Raw genomic sequence first — 23,545 nt, forward strand, 5'->3', positions numbered from 1 at the left:
AATGTACCGATTATTTTGGGGAATTATACCAAGGATGAACGTGATGTTGTGGTTGACGAAGGCGAAAAATTGGAAGACAGTTTAGTTGGTGAAAGAGAATGGGATGGATGACAAGAACTCGTTAGAATCTTCAGTTCAGTTGGATGACGAGTGCAAGGAAAGCAAGGGCATCGATCACGAAGTGAAGACCAGAGATTTTGATATATCAGATAAAGAGGTAGAAAAAGAAATCAAACAACAAAAACTACTAAGCCACTCGCCAAGGTGAAGTTTGAACTTTTTCATAAAGGCTCTAGTAGTTATTAAGAAATCAGTTTGCATAGAGGAGAGTTTTTTTTTTTTTTTTTTTTTTTTTTTTTNTGGTTATTTCAGCAGAGTTTTGTAGTAGCTATTTATAAGATTTATTTTTGTTTAGATAGGAGTCTTTATTATATTTCAATTGTTCATGTATCACCTCTTTGAATAATAATAATTTCATATTTATTCACACCTTTAAGCGTGAGATATTGTGACAAAGCCAACTCTAATCCTCAACTCAACTATTCAAATTTTTGGCAGAAAGCAACAACCATGAATCAAAGTAATTAACATCTCCTTATATAAAATTTGGATGAACCAAGAGACAAGGCTAGAATTAGATTACCTCAAACTAATTAACATCTCGTTATATAAAATTTGGATGAACCAAGAGATAAGGCTAGAATTAGATTACCGAAGATCTAGAAGAAACCTTTTTCTATATTGATTCACTCCACAATCGAACTTGATCAAGGCTTGATTGAATGACTTGAATGTAATTTTACCACTAGAAATGACAAAATTGATGCTCGGATTTTTAAGGAAATTGATGCTCGAATTTTGAAGGGAAACATCTCAATTCGAGATCTCAATTACATTCATCCACGAATCTGATTTTTATAAAAGATACTTATAGTCACGTTTGTGGCCGGGATTTATTCCCGATCTTCTTTAATTTTCCACAAAATCAAATTTTAATTTACTATTTGACCCTTACATATTTTATGAAATTAAAAATAATACTTTACAACGAATGTTATGTGCTTGAGTGGCTAAGGCGGCGACAATTTTGAAATCAATTGAGCTCTCCCTTAGTTTTGAATTCTGTTGTTGACATTTTTGAAAAAAAAACTAAAACTCTCACAACTCTCCCGTGTAACTCTTTAAAGTGCGGTTCGGTCGAAAAAACAAATCTGAAACATAGGGAAGATTCTAAAATTTCGAGTCGAGAATACGAAGTTCATGGGTGAGATTTGATCTAGGCTTTGATTTGGGTGGTCCAGCACACGTTAAGCCAAGGCCGAGAAAATTAACGTTCTTTTCATGAAGCGTGACCCAAGACAAATGTTTGGTCCGCCAAACATGTCGTATTAGGCGATCGCAAGGCGACCCATGCTTTAACCTAGAAACTCGAAGTCTACGCCTCGAGCCATACACGCCTCAACCCGCTTGCATAGCTACTCCCTCACATGATGCGTGTCACAATCTTACTATGAAGAGAGTATGACTTGAGTTCCCTTTAAGGATGGTTGTGAGCGTGTCAAGATCACGATGCCGCAAAGTTGAAAAGTACGATTTTATGCTATGATTTAAACCATGGGGACCTCATGCATTTTATATATGTCACGTGCATTGGGATATTTTCCCATTATGTTATGTAAGTACGAATGCCTACCTTCGATATTTTATGTTCGCTATGATATCATGCAGACCTTTCCCTTCTGTGGTGTCTAGCGACGGATTAGCGCAATTAACCCGACCAAGCCAGACCCAGGGGTAAGTATACGAGCCTGTCTGGTGGGTTCATGTGCGCATGTGTGGGCCGTGTTTGGGGAAGTACTATACATCCAACCCTAGAAAGAGCTTAAGGTCATGCTATGTTGTTTTAAAGGATAGGTCCCATCATGTATGTGTGTGTTTGCATTACCCAACCCCAACAATGAGGATACTTACTGATTATTTATTAAAATACTCAAGTGCGCACTACTTTTACATTTCAGGTAAAGACAAGACACTCTTGTACAGATGACAGAGACAACACGTGAAGACCATGGACCGGTGTTAGGGTAGTTGCATTTCATCTTATTTATTAATCTTAGGTTAGATTAGGGCAATGTGTTGTTTGCTACTGTTGGATGAAAGTCTATCATCATGAGTTTATAATGAAAGAATACTATTTAGTGAGGCTTTTTGGGGAAACACAAAACACAAAGCAAAGCTGAGAGCTTATGGTCAAAGTGAACTATATCATTACTATTGTGGAGAGTCAAAACTATATCATACTATTGTGGAGAATCTCATGCTCAAAGATCTAACACAGAACCATGCCCTAACTTAGACATGTCAATAGAAAATCGGATGCTGGATAAAAGTCCCACATCGGATCTTTTGAATACCATATAACGACTTAAACATCCAAATTAATTTATGAGCCAAAAGTAGACTTAGAAAATGATGACATATTCTCTTGTATTAGGTAACTAAAAGTCCAACAACGATTAGGAAAGTGTCCTTACCAAGAATTTATAGAGAAAACAATGATAAAACAAGAAAGTGTAAGATTTTAAAAATTCTTTTCAAAACAGAAAAATAATTTGCTTGTAGGAGTGGTCTATTGGTGATAAAGATTTAGATAGGATAAGAATTCAACCAAATGATCGAAGGTTTCCGTAGAAAGACCCCTGAGTTCTAACGGAGGAGAGGGAAAAGAGACGGGAAAAGAGACGTTCATTTACTTTTTGGGCCCGTGGAGATCGATCCTAAATGGGAATATAGGAGGGAGTAGGGAGAAATTTTTTCTCATTACGGCCAAAGATACGGGGAAAGAGACGTTCATTTACTTTATTGAGCCCGTGGAGATCGATCTAAATGGAATATAGGAGGGAGTAGGGAGAGTATCTTGCCTCGTTCCTGCCTTATCTTGCCTCGTTCCTGCTTTTTTACATATACAAATAAATATACATACTTTTCTATTACAAATTATAATAAATTTTCAACCCTTTATGAAATTAGGAGCCCCTTAGAGACTATGATCGTTAAAATAATTTTCGTTAAGAAATAAACAAAAACATAGAGAAAAATTATTATATTAAAATAATAAAATATTAAATATTAAAATATATTATTTTAATTATTAATAAATTGAACCTGATCTCTATAGTGGCTCATGCTACAAACTTAATTCAAATAGAAATTGGTAACCATTATCTGGTAAACAACAAAATTTAAAAATACTTCAATTATTCACAAAATCAAAATTTGCCACTAATTCATTTATTTCAGTAATTCATTTATTTGAGGCTACAACAACTTACTCTCACCCTAACTACAGATTGGGTGTGGGCAATCATAAACGCATAAATTTTTAAAGAAACGAAAAAGGAATGGGAATTTAATGTGGACTGAGGGGAGGGGGTTCACCTCACACTCCACCAACATTTTGTTAAGAAATTAATAGCAATTTAAATGTGGAGTGAATGATGGGGTTCAAATCACAGTCCAGCACGACGTCGTCTTGGGGTTCCAAAGAGCTGGAACAAGGAACTTCTTGCCCTTTAACCCAACCACATTGTATGCGCCTCCGTTGATTGGGTCAACTAACACCTTCCCAGTGTTCCCAGGGGAGGCTCCACTGCCGAACATCCCAGGGCAAGCGGTGGAGGCTTCAATCACGCTCGCCTTCTGCCCCAGCTGGAAGAACCCAGTGCTGAACGGGTTGGTTACCACCGAGGCCAACCCCGAGGCCAGTGATATNAACTAACACCTTCCCAGTGTTCCCAGGGGAGGCTCCACTGCCGAACATCCCAGGGCAAGCGGTGGAGGCTTCAATCACGCTCGCCTTCTGCCCCAGCTGGAAGAACCCAGTGCTGAACGGGTTGGTTACCACCGAGGCCAACCCCGAGGCCAGTGATATCACCATAGCGTCGGTCCCGATGTCCCCGCTTGGAGGCTTCAGAACATCGCCGGCTGGGCCGTAGTCAGACTTGTAGAAAGGCCATGCACATGCTCCTGGGCACTCGGTCATAGGGTTCCCAATAATCACGTACGGCGCCTCGTCAATAACTCCATGCTCTGCACACTTCCCCATGCAAAGCCCGTCCACCGTCACGTCTCTAGCCGCAACAATAACGGTGACGGCATGAGGGAATTCAGCGACAGCCTTCTGCACGTGAATCTTGATGAAATCCTTGGTCATAATTTTTCCAAGAGAGTACTGGGGATCCACGTATTGTTTGACCACCTTCACATTAATATGCTCATCCGCGAGGTGATAAGAGCTGAGCATGCGCCACCAGGAGGATACCTGTGGGGCACCCCCGGCCTCGACTGGGCCATTGATGTTCAAGGACCCCAAGAAAGTCCTGAGGGTGTTCTTCTGTATGCGCCCGAACTGACCGTAGAACACGAGCGCAAGGTCAATATTTCCTTTCAGCATTTGGCCGCCATGGTTAACCAATGGGTTGGCTTTTGTTATGGCATTGGGATCAGCCGCATGAGCCTGAGCCTGAGCCTGAGGGACGGGCAGTAGAAGGAGAAGGGAGATGGCTACTAAGCCAAAGAATGCACTTACAATATGGCTATGCCCACCACAACACACCGCCATAATGTCCTCTTATATTCTTATTTTTGTGTTGTGGAGCTATAGCATTCGGTTGTGTTGATCTTTCTTCCCGTCTTTCCCCTTCCCCTTTCCCCTGCTGGCCTTTATATACCCATACCCATGTTGGATTGGGGCTGTTGGATGGCCCATCATAATCGGATTTCTTTGTTATTTGCTTCCTCTTCGGCATCAATTTCTTTGTTTCTTTCTGACCCTATCTTCACCTTTTCTATTATTAGCCTCATGGCCTCCTCTCCACTCTTTTTTAACTTTTTTGGTATCATTTTTATGGTTTGTAATATTACCCTACTATTCTAACAAGATACATAACATAATACAAACTCTAATGGTATCACACATAACATCACATAACTTTCATCATAGAATAACATAACATTATATGCATCAAACAGTCACGAAGGACGACACATAGAGGGGCCATAGAGAACGCGTCGTTCATGTTTCATATAATTCATTCAACCAAATCAATAGTGAAACCACTTACCTAGTTCATCTAAGAAAAAGTTACAAAATTGCTTGAATTGATGTTCGTTTGATCCTATTCGAGTGTCACAATCACAATTAATTCTTTGTATATCTTGTCATTCTCCTACATATGTTCGAAACTTATTCAATTCCTTAAGTTGCGTCAACCATTGTTTTCTAGTTCTCTTGCTTTTAGGAGGTCATTTTTCAATTTGAAATAAGATTAGTTTCATAGGGAGCTAGCCGTAGAATATGATACCCCAATAAAGGATGTTTACATGAATGAAATGAAATGAAATGAAAGTATATCCAAATGAGAGTAACCGTGAGGATAGGATGACTATGCTAGGATTGATATAGTGGTCAAGAACATTACCGCATAACTAGCTCAGTTGACAGTACAGTCCACACTCCATAAAGGCATTATTGATGCACAGTCTACCGATACGCAGCTCTACAAAGTTTGTGACATGAAAGAGACCGAGAGAGTTGAGGGATTCTCAATTTTGGCTGAGGGCAGGCTATTGTGGCAAGGATGTCTTTGTGTACCTAGGGATGAGGAAATTCTTAAGGAGATTATGTCTGAACAACACGACACGTCCTACACGTTCTACCCTGGTTGTACGAAAATGTATTAGAACCTGAAGTGCAGTCACTAATTTATACAAGGTAGCTATGTATCTTGTTTACTAGAGTTAACTACTTAGCATGTGTTTATGTTATGTATGAATCAAATAGGTGAGGTAAATAAGACTATTACATCTCCAAAAGTAATAAAATAAGGACCAAGTAGATATACTATCTGCAAGTTCACAATTTAACTACTTTAGTCCCTTTGTAGACATTTGATAAAGATATATGCAACTGCTTTAGATTTTCATATAATTTATCAAACTTAGAAATAAGTTACAATAGTCCGAACAATTGACTAAATAACATAGTTGAAAAAGCAGTCTAATGTGTGTTGGATATGGTTCTTTTGAGTTATTTTCTATTATTTATTTTAGTTTGGTAACATTTTGGAGTTATAGATATTCTATTTACTATGCATAAGCAACTTGTCTATTTTATTCTCCACACTAAGACAAAGGTGGGGTAATCGACGTTGCCCCACTCAGCTTGTCTTAGATTAAGAAAATTATATAACACTAAATTTTTCCTTACAAAAATTCTTGGCTACGACCTTGTGATGGGTGAATATAGATTCAAATAGTATAGAAAAGTTAATGGTTCCCATCGCAAACATTTAGTGACATTAATACATGTTATCCACTTTGTGTAGGAAGACTGCTTCCAAAAATTTGGCTGAAACACAAATGGTTGAAGGAAGAGATGTTATCGAGGTTCTAAATAGTTTAGCTTTTCATGATAGCCCATGTAACCACCCTTAAATTTTCACATATCTAGAGTCGCCACTAACGTCTCTGCTCATCTCTAATCCATAATATAATTCTAAGAATGCTCATCTTTATTAGCGGAAAAATTTAACACTTCAGAATATGTTAAAATATTAGAAAACACTACTGGACTTACGTGTTTCAACCATCATGCTGGAGTTCAAAATAAGATAAAACAATTACAAATTAAATAATTTAAATAAATGAAATGCAAACACCCTATCCTAACTAAGACTAGGAATTTTAAATATGTAACTATCCTATGCATGCGCCACAGTCTCTGATCACGATGCCACCGTCAACCGTACATGGGAGCCTTGCCTTTACCTGAAAAACAATATGGCACACGGCCTGAGTATTTCGAAGAAATACTCAGTAAGTGACCCCACTATAGGGGCCATGCTAATGCAAACACATGCAATCATGAATTAGGGACCTATCTCTAATCATCTTAAGGGTGACCTCTAGTCTCGGACAAATTGGATGTGTAGTACTTCTCTACACACAACTCACACATGCAAGTGTGAATCCCCAAGGCGCTCGCACACCCCTTGGACCCTCTGGTCAAGCTAATCTGTAGTGACGTCCGGAGGTCAGCGAAACCCCATAGTGTCATGCGCCTCATGAACACCCTCATATGTGTGCATTCGCACTCATTATACGGTGCGCGTACGCACTCATCATCTCTAGGGAAGTAGCCCTATGCTTATGACCATATAATATGCATGAGGTTCCTCTAAGTCCAATTATATTTCTCTTCTGACACAACCCTCTAGTCTCATCTCTTGGTTAAACTATGTAACACGTGCTCGTGGATATTTACATTAATATCATTTTCATACTCTTTGGGTTTTGTCCTATGTCGATCTAACGACATGATGCAATATGGCAAACAACATTGTAAGGCATATTCAACATGGAAAACATCATCATGTTAATAACATCGTCATGCATACATCATACTCATCATAGAAACCATTAAGTGCATCAAATATAACATGTACGTCATGCATCAAAATATAAATAACGTACAATTAACATATAGCACAACACAACGTCATACTCATACATCATCATAAATCAAACAATATTTAGCCTATCCTATAGTAAGCCCACTCACTTAGTTGGCCTTGGCCGAAGTATTCCCTAATTAGCTAAACGTAAGCTCCCGTTTCGTGAGGGCTACTTCCTACATTGCCAGGGTTTGTTTCCTTAATCGAGGCCGAAAACAAATTTGGGAGGGTGTCGAAACAGTGGAAACTGGGTCGAAAATAGGGGAGCCGAGCCGAACAGCCGCTGGGAGCCGCCGAAGGAGCCACCGAGCTGAGGACCGCTTGCGCAACTGTGTGCCACATGGCAGAATCAAAGCAGCCATGTTGCGCGGTGTGCGTCGGGTCGAGGCGCGGGTCGCACTCCAGTTCGGGTCGACTGCTGCAGAAGGCTACTGGGCCGGGTTGGTTGTTGGGCCTTGATTTACTGGATTGGGCCGCAAGTATATGGGTTGCAGGCCGGTTCGATTGGACCGTGAGTCTGGTCTCTGGTCGGTTCAGCTGAAACGTGGCTTCTGGGCTAGATTGAGGTTTGGGCCACTATAGTTGGGCTGGGCCGAAGGGAAAGAAGTCGGGCTGCTCTATCGGGTTTTGGGTTCGGGTTGATCCTAATCCGTGGATCTCGTCTTCCTTACCCGACTTCGGTCGATTTTCCAGCGCATTTTCTCTCTCCTTCCCGCGGCGTTTCCGTTGCCGATTTCAGTCATCTTTCTTCCTTTTCCTCTCTATTTGTCGTCCTTCTTTCCTTTCTCAAAGTTTAGTGGCCTAAAAGTTCCTAAAACCATAGATCTAAGAATGTTTAGGAAAACTCAATTTTCTGACCTCGGTTACCTTGAGTTATTGTGCTTTCGTTAGGGATCCTTCTCATAGTGATAATTGAGCATTTGACATTGGTTTTAGGGTGGTTTGGGGCTTGTCGGAGGGATTGGAAACTCGCTCCATAATCTCTCTCTCTCTCTCTCTCTTTCTCTCGTATTTTCGTTCTTTTCTCTGTTTGCAGGTATCTGATTGATTCTGGGAGTCGTGGGCTGAAGGCTGAGCGAGGTGTGGCTGTCGTTTCGCGTGGGGTCCGCAAAACTCGACGGTCGCTGAAAAACTTGCAAGTTTTCCGGCGACTGATTTTTTTTTCTTTTTTTTTTCTCGGGTCATTACACCCCACCTCGTATATAATGATGATTTGGCCTACTTGGAAGGATCTTGTACTAAAAGTGTTAGTTCTATCGTGGTACTTCACTTGTAGTTATTGCTTAAGTTTAAGTTGTAAGCTATTGTATTGCTTTATATATTTCTATTCTTTTTTGCATAGATAGCATTGTCCTTGCCTTTATATTTAACAAGTATCTTTTCAAAAGTTTGGATATAAATTTTCTCAACTTGTCTCAAACAAAGCATGTAATGTCTTTGGTGCATTATAAAGATGAAATCTCGCTTTTCACCTTACCATTTTTAGTTGATTTCATATAATTTAATTGTTTCATAATTCTGTGTGGTTCAGGGTGTAACCCACCTCCATTTAAGTGGCGATTGATTGCCAACGAAATATAATTTTTTTAGACAATTATATGGTTTTATCTCTAAGCTCTATAGACATTTAACATTGATTATACTGTAACACGTTAAAATTGAAAGTATTCTTTTTTTTAAAGTAACAGGTTACCTTCAATTTGGTTCTCTTTCAAGAAAATATTATGCTATATCAATTTGTTTTCTACTCTTTAAGATAATAGCGTTGTTAGTTTTTAACTTTCTACTTATTCAAGTGAAAACGTGTACCTTACCAACACTTCCTCGACACAGAAAACTAGCCTCTACTTATACCGGTGAAAACATGTATTCTAGCAGACTTGGTTATTTATTTCTTCTATTACCATACTTCTACTAGGGCTTCGGTCGCCGGCCCCCCTGTCATCAGGTCACCAACTTCCTTGACCTTTCGACACTGGGCAGGCATCAACCCTACTCTTAGATGTAACTTTGATTTGCAGACTGAATACGCTGCCTAGTTTTTAAATGTCATGAGTCAATATATGGATTTTCTTTTCGGCGGTAGATTAAATCATGTTTTTCAAAAGGACTTTATCTTCATGGTGCTTCTATCTACTTTCCCATATTAATTTATTGTTAAATGTTGTCTTAGTTGGTCATACACATTTTATGCCTCGATTTTTATATTTGAAGATAGTAAACTCTTGTATCCATTATTTGTTGGAGTGTATGTTGGTGTAAGTTTCTAAAAATTTAATTTGGAAGAGTTTAAATGTATCATGGAGGGATTAAAGATATTATAGCTTTAATAAACCGCTATAAAATATTTTCATAGCAACTTATAATAGCTATAATTTCAATTCTATTATAGCATCTATTATAGTTATAAAAAACCTATATAAAGTCTCAAATTTTTAATTACATGGGCTGTCATGACTTACGAAAAACACTATAAAAAGTCTATGATAGCGTTTTTCGTAAGCTACCGTATCCATTATTTCTTGTAGTGACTGGTGGCCAAGATTGAAAAGAGACGTCACGGATATTGTGGTACGTTGTCTAACTTTTAGTAGGTGAAAGCCCCGAGACAACGCCTTGTAGGATTGTTGCAACCTTAAACATACCTAGTAGAAGTGGGAGGAAGTGAGCTTGGATTTCATCTTAGGTTTACCTAAGACAAGACGAGGTTTTGATGTGATTTGGATTGTTGATGATAGACTCACCAAAAAAGCTCACTTCATTTCAGGTAAAAGCATATTTCGATTAGATCGATGGGCTCAGTTGTATGTCCATGAAATAGTTTGGTTGATGGCTCAGTTGTATGTCCATGAAATAGTTTGGTTGCATGGGGCGCCTATACCATTGTGTCAGTTCACGATGCTAGATGCTAGATTTACCTCTCATTTTTTGGAAGGGTTTGTAGAAAGCCTTGGTTCATTAAACCTTCCACCCTCACATGGACAAACATAGAGGTCGGATCAAGTATTGGAGAACATACTGAGGTTGAATCAAGTATTGGAGAACATACTCCAGACTTATGTTATGGACTTTGCAGGCGGTTGGGATGAAAACCTGCCCCTCCTGAAGTTTGCTTATAACAACCGTTACTAGGCTACGATTCAGATGGTGAAATCAAGTTGAACAAGAGATGGGGAATCATTTAAAGTTAACGAACATCGAGTCAAATATTATTGTAGCACTAAGCAAAAATGTGTAGAAAAGAACACTCCGTGATGAGTTCGCACAATAAACACTCATCTCATCAAGTTAGAGACATATATATATATATATATATATATATATATTTTTTTTTTTTTTGGCATATCATTTTACTTACATGCTTGTGTTAATTTTGTAGGATTTGGAACTAGTCGCACGATTAAAAAATATATATATATATATATATATCAACTCAAAAAATTTAGTGTCTTTGATTTAGGTCAATTAGATAAGTGGCTTTACTAATGATTTGGTTGAATAAATTATATGAAGCATGAACAACACGGCTCTATGACCTCTCCACATGTCGTATTTTGTGGTTGTTTGACGTGTACAATGTTAAGTTATTCTAGGGTGAAAGCTATGTTATGTTATGTGTGATACCACAAGATGTTTATATTATGTCATGTATCCTGTGGTGACTCTCCCGTTGTATGATGCATGATACCTCAATATGATATGTCATGCACACTATGTTAGTATGTTCCCTTTAGGCTTATAAAATATTGTCAAGCTAAATATGTTATTCATGAAAGTTATGTTTATGAAAGAACCGAGGTATGACCCACATCATACATATATGTCATGATTTAAAGCTATGAAGATCTCATGTATTTTGTATGTCACATACATTAGAATACTTCCTCCTTACTAAGAGTAAGGATGCATACCCTACAATATTATGTACACTATGACATTATGCACAATTCTTTCCCTTTGCGATTTTTCCGACCGTGTGAGTGTACACTAATCGAATGTCAGGTCTATGAGGTACATATACGAATCTACTTGAGGTCCATGTGCACGTATGTGGACCGTGTGTAGAGAAGTAATGCACATGATGATAATAAAAAAATAGGTTCGAACATGATTGCATGTTCAAATTCTTTCATTCTTAAAGCAATCAAGAGTGTACATGATTTAGATCAATGACTCAACAAATTTATAAAACATGTGGTCCGTCTTCTCACAAAAATCTTCCAATAACATTATACAAAAAATATAACCCAAAATAGGTGGAGAGAAGGCCATGAGGCTAATAATAGAAAAGGTGGATATAGGGTCAGAAAGAAACAAAGAAATGGATCCCGAAGAGGAAGCAAATAACAAAGAAATCCGATTATGATGGGCCATCCAACAGCCCCAATCCAACATGGGTATGGGTATATAAAGGCCAGCAGGGGAAAGGGGAAGGGGAAAGACGGGAAGAAAGATCAACACAGCCGAATGCTATAGCTCCACAACACAAAAATAAGAATAAGAGGACATTATGGCGGTGTGTTGTGGTGGGCATAGCCATATTGTAAGTGCATTCTTTGGGGTAGTAGCCATCTCCCTTCTCCTTCTACTGCCTCTCCCTCAGGCTCAGGCTCAGGCTCAGGCGGCTGATCCCAACGCCATAACAAAATCCAACCCATTGGTTAGCCATGGCGGCCAAATGCTGAAGGGAAATATTAACCTTGCGCTCGTGTTCTACGGTCAGTTCGGGCGCATACAGAAGAACACACTCAGGTCTTTCTTGGGGTCCTTGAACACCAATGGCCGAGTCGGGGTCGGGGGTGCCCCACAGGTATCCTCCTGGTGGCGCATGCTCAGCTCTTATAACCCCACCGCTGGGAATGTTAATGTGAAGGTGGTCAAACAATACGTGGATCCCCAGTACTCTCTTGGAAAAATTATGACCAAGGATTTCATCAAGATTCACGTGGAGAAGGCTGTGGGTGAGTTCCCTGGTGCGGTCACCGTTATTGTTGCGGCTAGGGACGTGACCGTGGACGGTCTGTGCATGGGGAAGTGTGCAGAGCATGGAGTTATTGACGGGGCGCCCTACGTGATTATTGGGAACCCTATGACCGAGTGCCCAGGAGCATGTGCATGGCCTTTCCACAAGTCTGACTACGGCCCAGCCGGCGCTGTTCTGAAGCCACCAAGCGGGGACATCGCGACCGACGCTATGGTCATATCACTGGCCTCGGGGTTGGCCTCGGTGGTAACCAACCCGTTCAGCACTGGGTTCTTCCAGCTGGGGCAGAAGGCGAGCGTGATTGAAGCCTCCACCGCTTGCCCTGGGATGTTCGGCAGTGGAGCCTCCCCTGGGAACACTGGGAAGGTGTTAGTTGACCCTCTCAACGGAGGCGCTTACAATGTGGTTGGGTTAAGGGGCAAGAAGTTCCTTCTTCCTGCTCTTTGGAACCCCAAGACGGCGTCGTGCTGGACTGTCATGTGAACCCCCTCATTCACTCCACATTAAACTCCCATTCTTTTTTCCTTTCTTCTCTTAACAAAACCTCAATTAAAAACTATTCATTTCTTTCTTTTATGTTCTCTTTCATGTTTATGCATTTCTAACCACTCTCAACTTTATTCAACGGAGTACAAAACGTGTGGAAGGGTGAATTGGCAGGAATCAAATTTTTTATAAGAATGAAATATGAAAGGTTACATCTCTAATAGCTATATTCCTAAATTAAATATGATCCTCACACAAGCTTTAATAATTTTTTATAAATAGTTATAGTATCATTTTCATCTTTTTATTTGAAGAAATGTAAATACCCATATCAGAATTTGGCACCGGATGGTCCTAACTCAAGTCCTTCCGACATGTTTTGTCTCATATGTGCATCTTTAGAAAAATATCTAATAGGTCACCTAACATATAATTGCTCCAAACCACTTTACCACGAAATTCCTGACTCAACAAACTATACAATTTTTTCCACGTATCCATGTGAAAAAGGGTAAGCTAAGTGTCACAATTGCATTTTGATGGCAGCGGACTTGCGATTGTACGGCATTCACTTCTCAGCAACAAGTGAGTTAAGCGATTTATGCTATTCGTTCTTGTGTCACCTACGGGGTAGAAGAAAGCAAGATTTGAGAAAATTGGAAATTGTGTTATATGGGAATGTAAGCAAAAGGCAACAACAACGACTTACTGCATATAACTATCGGGTAGGAAGAAGTTGACAACTAGTCATATCCCCTATAGTACATTTTGGGGCATTTTAGCTCTTGCAGGTGTAGACACTATTTTTGTGAATGGTCATACACCCTCATACTAACCCAATATAGAATGGTAAAGACATGAAAGCATGTAAAAGGGGCTTGGAACGGCGTGCAACCATGGACAACACATCCTGGACAAGCAAGATTGGGATATCTGTCATGCGGCCATTGACAACATGCCTTGGACATGCATGATCGTGACATCCTTCCCCACTCAATTGGTTGACGTCCCTGTCGACCGACCCGAACGAGCAAGACTAGGACATCTGTCATGCGGCCATAAGTAACATGCTTTGGACAAGCATGATCATGACATCCTCCCCGGCTTGGAACGAGCATGCAACCATGGACAACACGTCCTGGACAAGCAAGACTGGGATATCTGTCATGCGGCCATTGACAACACGCCTTGGACATGCATGATCGTGACATCCTTCCCCACTCAATTGGTTGACGTCCCTGTCGACCGACCCGAACGAGCAAGACTAGGACATCTGTCATGCGGCCATAAGTAACATGCTTTGGACAAGCATGATCATGACATCCTCCCCGGCTTGGAACGAGCATGCAACCATGGACAACACGTCCTTGACAAGCAAGACTGGGATATCTGTCATGCGGCCATTGACAACACGCCTTGGACATGCATGATCGTGACATCCTTCCCCACTCAATTGGTTGACGTCCCTGTCAACCGACCCGAACAAGCAAGACTAGGACATCTGTCATGCGGCCATAGTAACATGCTTTGGACAAGCATGATCATGACATCCTCCCCCACTCAATTGGTTGACGTCTCTGTCAACCGACTCGTTACAACTCTGTGTTGTAGGTTGAGGTTGAATTTTAGGTCTCTTCAATGTGTTTCCAGTTGATTTCAGTGTTGCGGAGCTTTGGACAAGCATGATCATGACATCCTCCCCCACTCAATTGGTTGACGTCTCTGTCAACCGACTTATAACAACTTTGTGTTGTAGGCTGAGGTTGACTTTTAGGTCTCTTCAATGTGTTTCCAGTTGATTTTAGTGTTGCGGAGTCTTGTCAATTATGTAAGGAGATGTTGAAAACTACTTCTTGGTTCGTTGGCTCTTAATGTCTCCTCTGTCAAGGTTTCTCCTACATCTTTTGCTTCGGGATTCTTCTTCTTTGTGTGAGGTTGTGTCACCTGTCTATGCTTGACGTCTTTTACTTCGAAAGAGTAGCATTTCATGTTACTGACATGGACAACAGGGCTAGTCCGCATCCATGGGAGCAAATGGATCCTATACGACGCCTTTTCGATCTTGTGAATAACTTCGACTGGTCCATATTATTTTCTTACCAGTCTACGACTCTTGTTGTTTTGATCTCGGAGTTGATCTGACCTCAACTTGATCAGAACTCTCTCTCCTCGAAACTGTCGTGGTCAACGCTTTTGACCGACCCTTTTCTTTCTCTGTCTTGATGGTACTTCTACGTGACCATGTGTCTCTCTCTAACCCTTGGGTGATCACTAACAGAGATATTTGAGAGCCTGATGGACCCAACTGTTAGTAAGGAACAGTGGTATTTGAGGGTTTGATGTACCCAACTGTTAGTAAGGAACAGGGGTATTTGAGGGCCTAATGGACCCAACTGTTAGTAAGTCATTTAGCTGCTCATAGAAATCAGCTAGCTCGGTTCAGACGTATGACATTCGTGTTGGGATTTGTGCCCTAAAGCTTGTAGTTTTTTGTAACTGAACATTTTCTCATTCATGAATTAAGTAATTTGTTATTGTGTGAAACATTATCCAATAATCATATAAGATCCAGAGTTATTATGGTAACTTGAACAGTATGTAGACATACAGGAGGATCATGTTTAAGTAATAACAAAAAATGTCTATGGATAAGGTTGGGTGCCTTATCCTAGTAACACTATTGATACGGTTCGCTTTGTAATTGTTACAAATGATTTTATCCAAATCATTCATGTGGAGACATGTGAGTGGAGGTATCCTATACAATGAGTTTGTATAAGACTGGACCACAAAATGTTTAATCTCTATTTATAAATCCGTGAATTAAGAAGATTAATATTTCACAGGATGATCATGTGCGACTCGATCTTAATCATGAGTGAGTTAGGAACTCCTGTCTATGAGGACTTGTATTTTAATTTGCATGGGTGAGAATGACTTTTGTAGTCAATTCAATATGCCTACCATTTTGGGGACTTGACCAAATAGGTAGCTGGGAACATAACCTCACAACATGAAATTCACTCCTTCCTATATAGGGTAAGTAGATGAGTAATTCTCTTAAGTGCTGATTTTGGGACTTGAACAATGGGGCCCCCACCCTCTCACTGGCCCGAGAGGGACTCAGTTTATGATTGGATCATAAACGAATTGTCTCGCGACGTGTTATGATTCTGCAGGGGGGCGAGCTCACATGTCTCGCGACGTCATCTTCGACGAAAGCACCTTCTGGCAGTGGAATGACGTGATCGAGGTAGACCAGAACCCAAATCAATTCACGATAGAGTACCTCGTCACCGAGCTAGGAGAAGGAGGAGCGCAACATCAAGAACCGTCACCACCGCCAGCAGCTGCACCCCCTGAACCAATGGAGTTCGCAACACCACGAACTGCAGATTCGACGTTGGATGCCGATCACGATGATGATCTGGTGGCCAGGTATCGAAGGATGGAAGACCTAGTGGGAGGAGGTGAACTACCTGGACTGGCGCTACGCGAACTCGAACAAGAGGTGGTCGAACTACATGCCATCAGCGCAGATGAACCGAACACCTTCGCTGAAGCAATAAGGAACCCGTGTTGGCTGAAGGCAATGCAGGAGGAGATGACATCCATCACCGAGAACCAGACGTGGAGTCTGGAGGATATGCCGCCGGGACACCGAGCCATAGGGCTCAAATGGTTTTTCAAACTGAATCGCAACGAAAAGGGAGAAGTTGTGAAGCACAAGGCCCGTCTGGTGGTGAAGGGCTATTCCAGAAGCAAGGTGTGGACTTCGAAGAGGTATTTGCGTCGGTGGCAAGGTTAGAATCCGTCTGCCTTTTGCTGGCAATCGCGGCACATTGCTCTTGGGAGGTCCACCACATGGACGTGAAGTCCGCTTTCCTTAACGGAGAGCTGAAGGAGACCGTCTACGTCCGACAACCACCTGGCTTCCTGGACATCGACAACCCGGGTAAGGTACTGCGCCTGCACAAGATACTCTACAGGCTTCGGCAAACACCACGAGCCTGGAATACGAAGCTTGATAGTACCCTACTGTCACTGAAGTTCAAGCGCTGTGCCTCTGAGCATGGCATGTAAAAGCAGGGCCATGGCGAGCAGCGACTAATTGTGGGAGTGTACGTCGATGACCTCATAATCACTGGAGACGACATGGAAGTCCTCGAAAGGTTCAAGAGGGAGATGTCAAAGAACTTCAAGATGAGCGATCTCGGCGTACTCAGCTACTACCTCGGCATCGAAGTGCAACAGAGTACTACCGGCATCACCATCTGCTAAAGTGCATACGCGAAGAAGCTGTTGGACACAATTGGGCTTGCGGACAGTAACCCTACAAGGATGCTAATGGAGGCCCGGCTCCAACTAAGTAAGGCCGGCACTACGACGACAGTCGACGCCACCAATTACCGCAGCATTGTCGGGAGCCTGCGCTATCTGGTAAACACACGCCCTGACCTTGCTTACTCAGTTGGATATATGAGTAGATTTATGGAAGCACCTCGGGAGGAGCATCTTGTGGCTGTCAAGTGCATCTTGCGCTATGTGGCNCGCAAGGAAAGGAAAGACGAAGCTTGAGCTAGTCGGCTACAGTGATAGTGACATGGCCGGTGACGTTGATGATCGTAAGAGCACCAGCGGGATGATCTACTTCCTCTCAGGCGGCGCGATCTGCTAGCAATCAACAAAACAAAAAGTAGTTGTTTTGTCTTCCTGCGAAGCAGAATACATCGCCGCTTCGACAGCAACAACACAGGGGGTCTGGCTTGCGCGACTGATGGAAGAACTCATCGGAAGAAAAAGCGATCCACCAATGCTATACGTGGACAACAAAGCTACGATCTCCCTGATCAAAAATTCAGTTCTGCACGACCAGAGCAAGCACATAGAAATCAGATTCCACTACATACGAGAATGTGCTNCAATGCTATACGTGGACAACAAAGCTACGATCTCCCTGATCAAAAATTCAGTTCTGCACGACCAGAGCAAGCACATAGAAATCAGATTCCACTACATACGAGAATGTGCTGATTGAGGGCTCATCAAGATTGATTTCATCCGAACAGAGGAACAGCTTGGAGACATTTTCACCAAGTCCCTCGCGTGGATAAAATTTGAAGAACTATGCTCAAAGATCGGAGTTCAAATAATAAGGTAGATATACACAACTTTTAGGAGGAGATTGTTAAATAAAGACTATGGTTTCCTTAGATTTCGTTAGTTGTTTTTACTTTTCAAAAATCTAAATTAACGCTCCCCGTTGAATGGAAGAAAGTAATTTTTGCTGGTCATTTTGGCCAACTTTGGCGCAAGTTTTTGCCCACTACTTTCCATTTTTAGGATTAAGGTTGTTATTTAAAGTATTGAAACGGAAGGAAAACAAATCGTCGAGTCTTCAGCAAATCTCTCTCCTTTTACTTTCCGTTATCTTTCCTTAGAAGAAACTTCCTTCGGCCAGTTTTTTTGTCGACGCTTTCCTCCCAATTGTCAGAAGTCAACCGGAGGAAAGCATGTAAAAGGGGTTTGGAACGTGCATGCAACCATGGACAACACTTCTTGGACAAGCAAGACCGGGATATCTGTCATGCAGCCATTGACAACACGCCTTGAACATGCATGACCGTGACATCATGATCTATCTAGGATGAAAGCATGTAAAAGGGGTTTGGAATGGGAATGCAACCATCGACAACACGTCCTAGACAAGCAAGACTGGGATATCTGTCATGTNTTGACAACACGCCTTGGACATGCATGACTATGACATCCTCCCCCACTCAATTGGTTGACGTCCATGTCAACCGACCCAAACAAGTAAGACTAAGACATCTGTCATGCGGCCATAAGCAACATGCTTTGGACAGGCATGATCGTGACACTAAGCTCCATTTTCATAGGTCCCTTCGAGATCCTTGAGAATTGGGGCTCTAGCATACAGGCCACCCACTCTCGCCGCCTGCACAATATTTTTCACATATCCATGTTGCAAAAATACACGCTGGTATCCACCCACATTATTGAGCATGAAGCTCTCCCATTTCGAGAGGAGGCTCAATCCAAATTTTAGCTTTAGATGTCAAGCGGGTGCCACCCACGGTATTGAGCATGAAGTTGTCTTGTTTCGGGACGCTTCTGGTTCTGTCAGTGCTTGAAATAATTTAGTCTTCCCCATATTACTATATCTCTAGAGTCAATAATTTTATATGAGGAACTACTGTCAGTTTTCTGTTGAGGTCTATCCTATGGAGGTACTCAAATTGGATCAGTGATTGATATGAAAAGGCCCGAATGTGAAATAAGGAGGCCCCCTTGTCAAAGTCGTGTGGGGTAACCATCAGGATAGTGATGCTACAACGGAGAAGGAACTACTGTCAGTTTTCTATTTAGGTCAATCCTGTGGAGGTACTCAAGGATCGGTGATCGATACGAAGAGACCCCAATGCGAAATAAGGAGATCCCCCTTGTCAAAGTCATGTGGGGTAATCATCAGGAGCGATGCTACAACGGAGAGTGAGGATGACGTCAGGAAGTCCTATCTCGTATGCTACAAGGGAGCGCGAGGATGACGTCAGGAAGTCCTTTCCTAGCTCTTTCAGGAGCAGCCAACTTTCGAGGTCGAAAGTTCCTAAGGAAAGGAGAACAACAAGTACAAACTCACACTTCAATATCATAAGTTTCCTCCCAACTTTTATGGGTTCTTATATTTTATTAGAGGCTTTAGGGCCTGATTTTCAAACCGATGCATAAGGGGAAAATGCCAAGGATACCTTAAGGAGCTTAGAAAAAAAAAATGTTGATTAATTGAAAAATTCAGGTCCAAGTCAACAAGCGACAAAAGGGTAATTTTATCCCCCACACACCACTTTCTTCGAACACCAAAGTACTTCGTTCGATTTCGTGGAGAAACGGGCAAGAACACGAGTAAATTTGCGGAGCCTTCCTTTCAGGATTCCGCCTTAGATCCATGAATTTTTTTTGGATTAGGTCTTAATATTCAACTACAATGCTCTAGGGGAGGATTCTTGCAAGTTTCGCGAGAAAACTCGGCCAAAAATTGCGTCAGAAATCGAAACCGAGAAACACTTAAATCTTGTAAGAAACTTAAATTCTTTCAAACTTCGAACTCATTTATTAAGGTCTATGAATGTCAAAAAAAAATTCAAGGAAAATATTTCTAGATAGGTGGACTAAAGGTCTTGAAATTCCGGGAAGGAATCGAGTTTATACGAGTTACGGATTGGAAGATATAGAAATCCAAAATAAATTGTTTGAAACGCGATTTTGATTGGAATGTGAAAATTAATATTGGTTTTAGACAATCAGCAAGGAACACGCGACGACCGAAGAGAGGAGAGGCGTGTTTATGACCAGGGGTGGACACGTGTCGGGAAAACAGTGGATAAGCGTCTCGATATCGTACCACTGACATGAGTTGCTCACCTGTTACTCGAATGTCGACCCAAAATACACCCGAACTGAAAACTGACTCGCGCTCGTGAGGTGACCCGAGAGGCGTGTTTATGACCAGGGGTGGACACGTGTCGGGAAAACAGTGGATAAGCGTCTCGATGTCGTACCACTGACATGAGTTGCTCACCTGTTACTCGAATGTCGACCCAAAATACACCCGAACTGAAAACTGACTCGCGCTCATGAGGTGACCCGATAAACCATGGTCCAACCTGATGTCTTTCTACCAATCCTTGCACACCATGTGTTGCACCCATAAAAAGGTTCGAAGGTCGTCCTTGCCTGCATGCTACCCTGACCTCACATGCAATGTGTGTGGAGGCCACGTGTGGGAGTCCATACCCACATGGAAGCGCGTGCCATCGTGTGGGGAACCCTAGTTAAAATAATTCTATTTTACTGTGAATAAGGTGTATAAGGTGTCCGTAGATCGACTTCATAATTTTTGGACTCCTCTATGCCTATAAATCAAGCTCGAGAAAGCGAATCATAATTCTTGTAAGGTTCGCTTGGTATTGCATATATGCTAGAGAAATTTACTTCTAGTGGCTAGATCCCCGAAAATTTCCTATACTTAGGAAGCTAGTTATATATATTAGATTTGATACCTTAGTGGAATGTTCTATATTTGATCATGTTATGCGAAAATTTCCTATACTTAGGAAGCTAGTTATATATATTAGATTTGATACCTTAGTGGAATGTTCTATATTTGATCATGTTATGCGAAAATTTCCTATACTTAGGAAGCTAGTTATATATATTAGATTTGATACCTTAGTGGAATGTTCTATATTTGATCATGTTATGCGAAAATTTCCTATACTTAGGAAGCTAGTTATATATATTAGATTTGATACCTTAGTGGAATGTTCTATATTTGATCATGTTATGCGAAAATTTCCTATACTTAGGAAGCTAGTTATATATATTAGATTTGATACCTTAGTGGAATGTTCTATATTTGATCATGTTATGCGAAAATTTCCTATACTTAGGAAGCTAGTTATATATATTAGATTTGATACCTTAGTGGAATGTTCTATATTTGATCATGTTATGCAGGCAAACGAGGTATTTGTGCATCCTCAGAGTGTTTATTGCCCCGATGAGCTTGTGTGACTATGTGTGTTTATTGAATGATTGTGCTGCCATTGAATGATAAGTAGTAGCGTTAAGTTAAGTCTAAGGTGTACCATTGTAGAGATGGGTTAGGTTTAGATAGAAGACCCTCTTAATGATTGTGCTCGGTGCTTAACCCTACAAACTCAAAAATAAAAGATCAATAAAAACTTTTTCATTTATTGGATGGGAATTCGTATTTTCCCCATCTCAAAAATGTAGAAGGACTAATCAGTTAGTTATTTCTTGGCAATATTAGCACCGATGGATTAATCACTTTTTGTTGTTCAAAACGAATAGTTCTATTTTTATAATTTTCTAATTTTCCAAATTTTTAAGTACCATTTTCAATTTTTATAATTTTCTAATTGTTCCAAACTTTTAGTACCCTCTTCAATTTTATAAAACAAAAGAAAGTCACTTTGAATGAAACTAGAAGTCATAGCCCCTATTAAAACTTTGAGACTTAAGAGAATGATATAGTGTTTGAGGACCATCCACTTTCCCTTTCTACTCCCGTGCAATACCGTTGAGCTAAGTGTGAGGCTAATTAGGGTTGTGTTACTCAGTAGTAGACCAACTACTCAACATGTAGATCAGTCTTTTTTACATTCTTATAAAAAATTTAATTCCTACCAATCACCCTTCCACACGTTTTGTACTCCGTTGAATAAAGTTGAGAGTGGTTAGAAATGCATAAACATGAAAGAGAACATAAAAGAAAGAAATGAATAGTTTTTAATTGAGGTTTTGTTAAGAGAAGAAAGGAAAAAAGAATGGGAGTTTAATGTGGAGTGAATGAGGGGGTTCACATGACAGTCCAGCACGACGCCGTCTTGGGGTTCCAAAGAGCAGGAAGAAGGAACTTCTTGCCCCTTAACCCAACCACATTGTAAGCGCCTCCGTTGAGAGGGTCAACTAACACCTTCCCAGTGTTCCCAGGGGAGGCTCCACTGCCGAACATCCCAGGGCAAGCGGTGGAGGCTTCAATCACGCTCGCCTTCTGCCCCAGCTGGAAGAACCCAGTGCTGAACGGGTTGGTTACCACCGAGGCCAACCCCGAGGCCAGTGATATGACCATAGCGTCGGTCGCGATGTCCCCGCTTGGTGGCTTCAGAACAGCGCCGGCTGGGCCGTAGTCAGACTTGTGGAAAGGCCATGCACATGCTCCTGGGCACTCGGTCATAGGGTTCCCAATAATCACGTAGGGCGCCCCGTCAATAACTCCATGCTCTGCACACTTCCCCATGCACAGACCGTCCACGGTCACGTCCCTAGCCGCAACAATAACGGTGACCGCACCAGGGAACTCACCCACAGCCTTCTCCACGTGAATCTTGATGAAATCCTTGGTCATAATTTTTCCAAGAGAGTACTGGGGATCCACGTATTGTTTGACCACCTTCACATTAACATTCCCAGCGGTGGGGTTATAAGAGCTGAGCATGCGCCACCAGGAGGATACCTGTGGGGCACCCCCGACCCCGACTCGGCCATTGGTGTTCAAGGACCCCAAGAAAGACCTGAGTGTGTTCTTCTGTATGCGCCCGAACTGACCGTAGAACACGAGCGCAAGGTTAATATTTCCCTTCAGCATTTGGCCGCCATGGCTAACCAATGGGTTGGATTTTGTTATGGCGTTGGGATCAGCCGCCTGAGCCTGAGCCTGAGCCTGAGGGAGAGGCAGTAGAAGGAGAAGGGAGATGGCTACTACCCCAAAGAATGCACTTACAATATGGCTATGCCCACCACAACACACCGCCATAATGTCCTCTTATTCTTATTTTTGTGTTGTGGAGCTATAGCATTCGGCTGTGTTGATCTTTCTTCCCGTCTTTCCCCTTCCCCTTTCCCCTGCTGGCCTTTATATACCCATACCCATGTTGGATTGGGGCTGTTGGATGGCCCATCATAATCGGATTTCTTTGTTATTTGCTTCCTCTTCGGGATCCATTTCTTTGTTTCT

The 23,545-nt window shown here is 41.5% G+C and overlaps 2 protein-coding genes across 2 annotated transcripts; one reads left to right on the plus strand and one right to left on the minus strand.

Annotated features, from left to right (window-relative positions):
* Positions 1-3,294: 3,294 nt before the first annotated feature.
* Positions 3,295-23,545, minus strand: LOC111792659 (protein EXORDIUM-like 2). Its single transcript, XM_023674208.1, has 3 exons — positions 22,982-23,545; positions 3,782-4,258; positions 3,295-3,621 (listed from the first exon to the last, which is right to left on the minus strand). Exons 1-3 carry the CDS (start codon positions 23,342-23,344, stop codon positions 3,505-3,507), a joined length of 957 nt encoding a protein of 318 aa, XP_023529976.1. The 5' UTR covers positions 23,345-23,545; the 3' UTR covers positions 3,295-3,504.
* On the plus strand, positions 11,843-13,130 carry LOC111792660 (protein EXORDIUM-like 2). The gene has a single exon (XM_023674210.1). It carries the CDS (start codon positions 12,025-12,027, stop codon positions 12,979-12,981), a length of 957 nt encoding a protein of 318 aa, XP_023529978.1. The 5' UTR covers positions 11,843-12,024; the 3' UTR covers positions 12,982-13,130.

The sequence above is a fragment of the Cucurbita pepo genome, chromosome LG04 (genome assembly GCF_002806865.2).
Source record: "Cucurbita pepo subsp. pepo cultivar mu-cu-16 chromosome LG04, ASM280686v2, whole genome shotgun sequence".
Lineage (NCBI taxonomy): Eukaryota > Viridiplantae > Streptophyta > Magnoliopsida > Cucurbitales > Cucurbitaceae > Cucurbita > Cucurbita pepo.

Excerpts from the sequence above, each read along its gene's own strand:
- LOC111792659 (XM_023674208.1), bottom strand. The coding sequence starts at position 23,344 with ATGGCGGTGTGTTGTGGTGGGCATAGCCATATTGTAAGTGCATTCTTT. Across the intron at positions 4,259-22,981 it reads CTGGGAATGTTAATGTGAAG|GTGGTCAAACAATACGTGGA; the intron begins GTGGTCAAACAA and ends ATTAATGTGAAG.
- LOC111792660 (XM_023674210.1), top strand. The coding sequence starts at position 12,025 with ATGGCGGTGTGTTGTGGTGGGCATAGCCATATTGTAAGTGCATTCTTT.